Source organism: Branchiostoma belcheri, unplaced genomic scaffold, assembly GCF_001625305.1.
Source record: "Branchiostoma belcheri isolate BF01 breed outbred unplaced genomic scaffold, Haploidv18h27 scaffold64, whole genome shotgun sequence".
Lineage (NCBI taxonomy): Eukaryota > Metazoa > Chordata > Leptocardii > Amphioxiformes > Branchiostomatidae > Branchiostoma > Branchiostoma belcheri.
Genome location: NW_017804287.1, coordinates 29,488 through 31,943, shown reverse-complemented (window position 1 = coordinate 31,943; position 2,456 = coordinate 29,488). Strand labels below are relative to the sequence as shown.

Here is a 2,456-nt window from a genome sequence, read left to right as displayed (position 1 = left end):
CATTATGTTAGTGCATGGCAGGCTAAGTTTCTTGCTTTAATGCCAGGAGGTGCTCGTCAATTTTTAATGTCTTCTCTGCAATGTTCCGGTCGTATTGTATTTAGTTTGTATTCGTTCCTTTTCTGAGAAATTGTAACTTTCAGTTGGGGGGGGGCAGCCATGCACGTTCTATATACAGTACACTCCACTGGATTTTCGTATTAAACTGGGTTTCCATTAGCTACTGTATTGAAGGAATAACTCAGTGCATTCAAACAATCTAATTCACTCGCAAATTTTCCAGATTTCTAATTTGCAATTGTATAAGGTAAATTTTCACACCAAATAGCATAAATGAATCTCTATGTATGAGAAATTTTGAAGACTTTCCATGTGCTAATAGCAAGAAGTATTCAATATCCATGTTCAATTGGATGCTATACTGATCAAGAAATTATTTTTCTTCTCTTCCAGATGTGTCTTGGATTGCCCTGTTCTACACCAGACATACCGGAGCCATGTTGAACTATATATATTGCACTTATTATCAATAAAACCACTGCCATCGTACACTGTACTCTTCACTCATTGTAACCACTGCCATCGTGCACTGTGCTCTTGCACACATTGTAACCACTGCCATCGTGCAGACCAAACCCTGCCATCGTGCAGACCAAACCCTGCCATCGTGCAGACCAATCATTGCCACCGTGCAGACTGTGCTCTTACACTCATTACAAATAAACTCACCGGGACACTGCCATGGGCAGCGGCCGAGATAAACTTTTTTCAAAAGTCTTGTTTCACTACTTTGTAGAGACCTTGTACAAGAGATATAAAAAAAGACATTTACTAATCTAGTGTCTGGGGGGGGGGGGGCTATAACGCATTAATCATTAGACGCACTGTCAATATCCGTCATAACTTTATATTATTTTCCAAGAAATTTCTTCTTAAGTTGGATGTAAGAAATATCATGATTTTGACAAAATACTGTATATTACTTTTGTACAGTGCCAAATGTCTATAGCTCATAAAAGCTACATTTGATATTGTAACATTTCTATCACAATTTGGATTATAGAATCTAAAAGATGATACTGAGATACGTTTTGCATTGATATATACATGAGTTTAGATATCAAAACAATAAAGCTAGACATTCTATAATTTTTTTTACTTTTTATCAATCCATTTCTTTCTTAATTTGCTGTTTATTACAAAATATGTTAATGTAAGTCAACATCTAACCACATACCAAATATGGCAATTCATTCATAGCTTCTTGTTTCATGCTGCTGAATCAGCTAAACACAAACTACATGTAAGCTACAAACACACGTACACTTTGCAAAAAAAAACAGAATCTTTCCAGCAAATAATTACATCTGCTGAAGACTGATATTATCAGCACCGGCTCTTTCACCCATCCCAACAGGTCCGCCATATCTGAACCTCCTGATTATGAATGATATCAAGACAATCAGAGTCGATAACATCACTGCGATATGGCGGACTCCGAGCTGTGGTTCTTTAGCGTCTTTTCGTTTGTTTGTCACAGATCTTGTGGCGTTATAAGAAAATGTTACAGGCTTGCCTGCAGGAGCGAAATTCAAAGGGGATGACTGGAGATCGTTTCCAGGTCTAGTTGTACTTTCTGGACGATCCCCAGGAAGTTTGACAGTACATGTAACTCCTTGAGTCAGTCTTGGTTGAAGTTCGGTCGTCTTGGCAGTTGTTGACACCACTCTGCATTCCGTTAGATAGTGTGAGGCGTTTGACAGTGGCAGGCCTTCCAGGTGACTCGGGGAGGCGCACACCATGTCGTCAGCTTGAATGGCACCGAACACGCAGGTGTCACACTGCACACAGGTGGCTAGCACCCGTGAGTGCTTCTCTGTTTGAACTGTTTCTTGCTGGCATCTAAGTCTGTTGACTAACCACTGCATTATACAGTCACAGCGAAGTGGGTTGTACTGAAGCTTGACCAAACTCAACATGGGTAAGCCTATCTGATGTGAGGAGAATGAAGCCAGCATGTTGTTTGCCAAGTTCACATACTTCAGATTCGGGAGATCCTTGATGACCGCACCCAAGTTTACCTCCACGAGCCAGTTGCGATTTAGTAAGAGGTCTTGCAAAGCCGGCAAGTTGCGAAGTACAAGCCAATCCAACGTTTCCATACGATTCCACCCCAAGTTCAGTACAATAAGGTTTTTCAGCACGGGAAATTCTCGAAGGTTCTTGACGTGGTTTAAGGAGAAGTCCAGAGTGGTTGTGTTGGGCGGTAGTCCCTGTGGTATCACAGTGTTGCCCTGGTAACGGTCAGCAATTCCGATGTGACAAACGATGTGTAACTGTGAAGCTGCTGTGTCGTCTGGTGGGTCAGAAATCACGCATCCTTGTGGCAAGGTGTGATCATCCATAGAAACCAGTCCCAAATTTGAGACGATAATTATAAGTGACAAGCATATCAT

At 41.1% G+C, this 2,456-nt stretch overlaps 1 protein-coding gene across 1 annotated transcript in view; it reads right to left on the bottom strand.

The window, feature by feature from the left end:
• The window catches only part of LOC109483287 (slit homolog 3 protein-like), a 4,549-nt gene extending 2,093 nt beyond the window's left edge, over positions 1-2,456 (bottom strand). The window contains exon 1 of the mRNA XM_019786281.1: positions 1,667-2,456. Within this exon, the coding sequence (XP_019641840.1) occupies positions 1,667-2,456 (790 nt within the window). The remainder of the gene's footprint in view (positions 1-1,666) is intronic.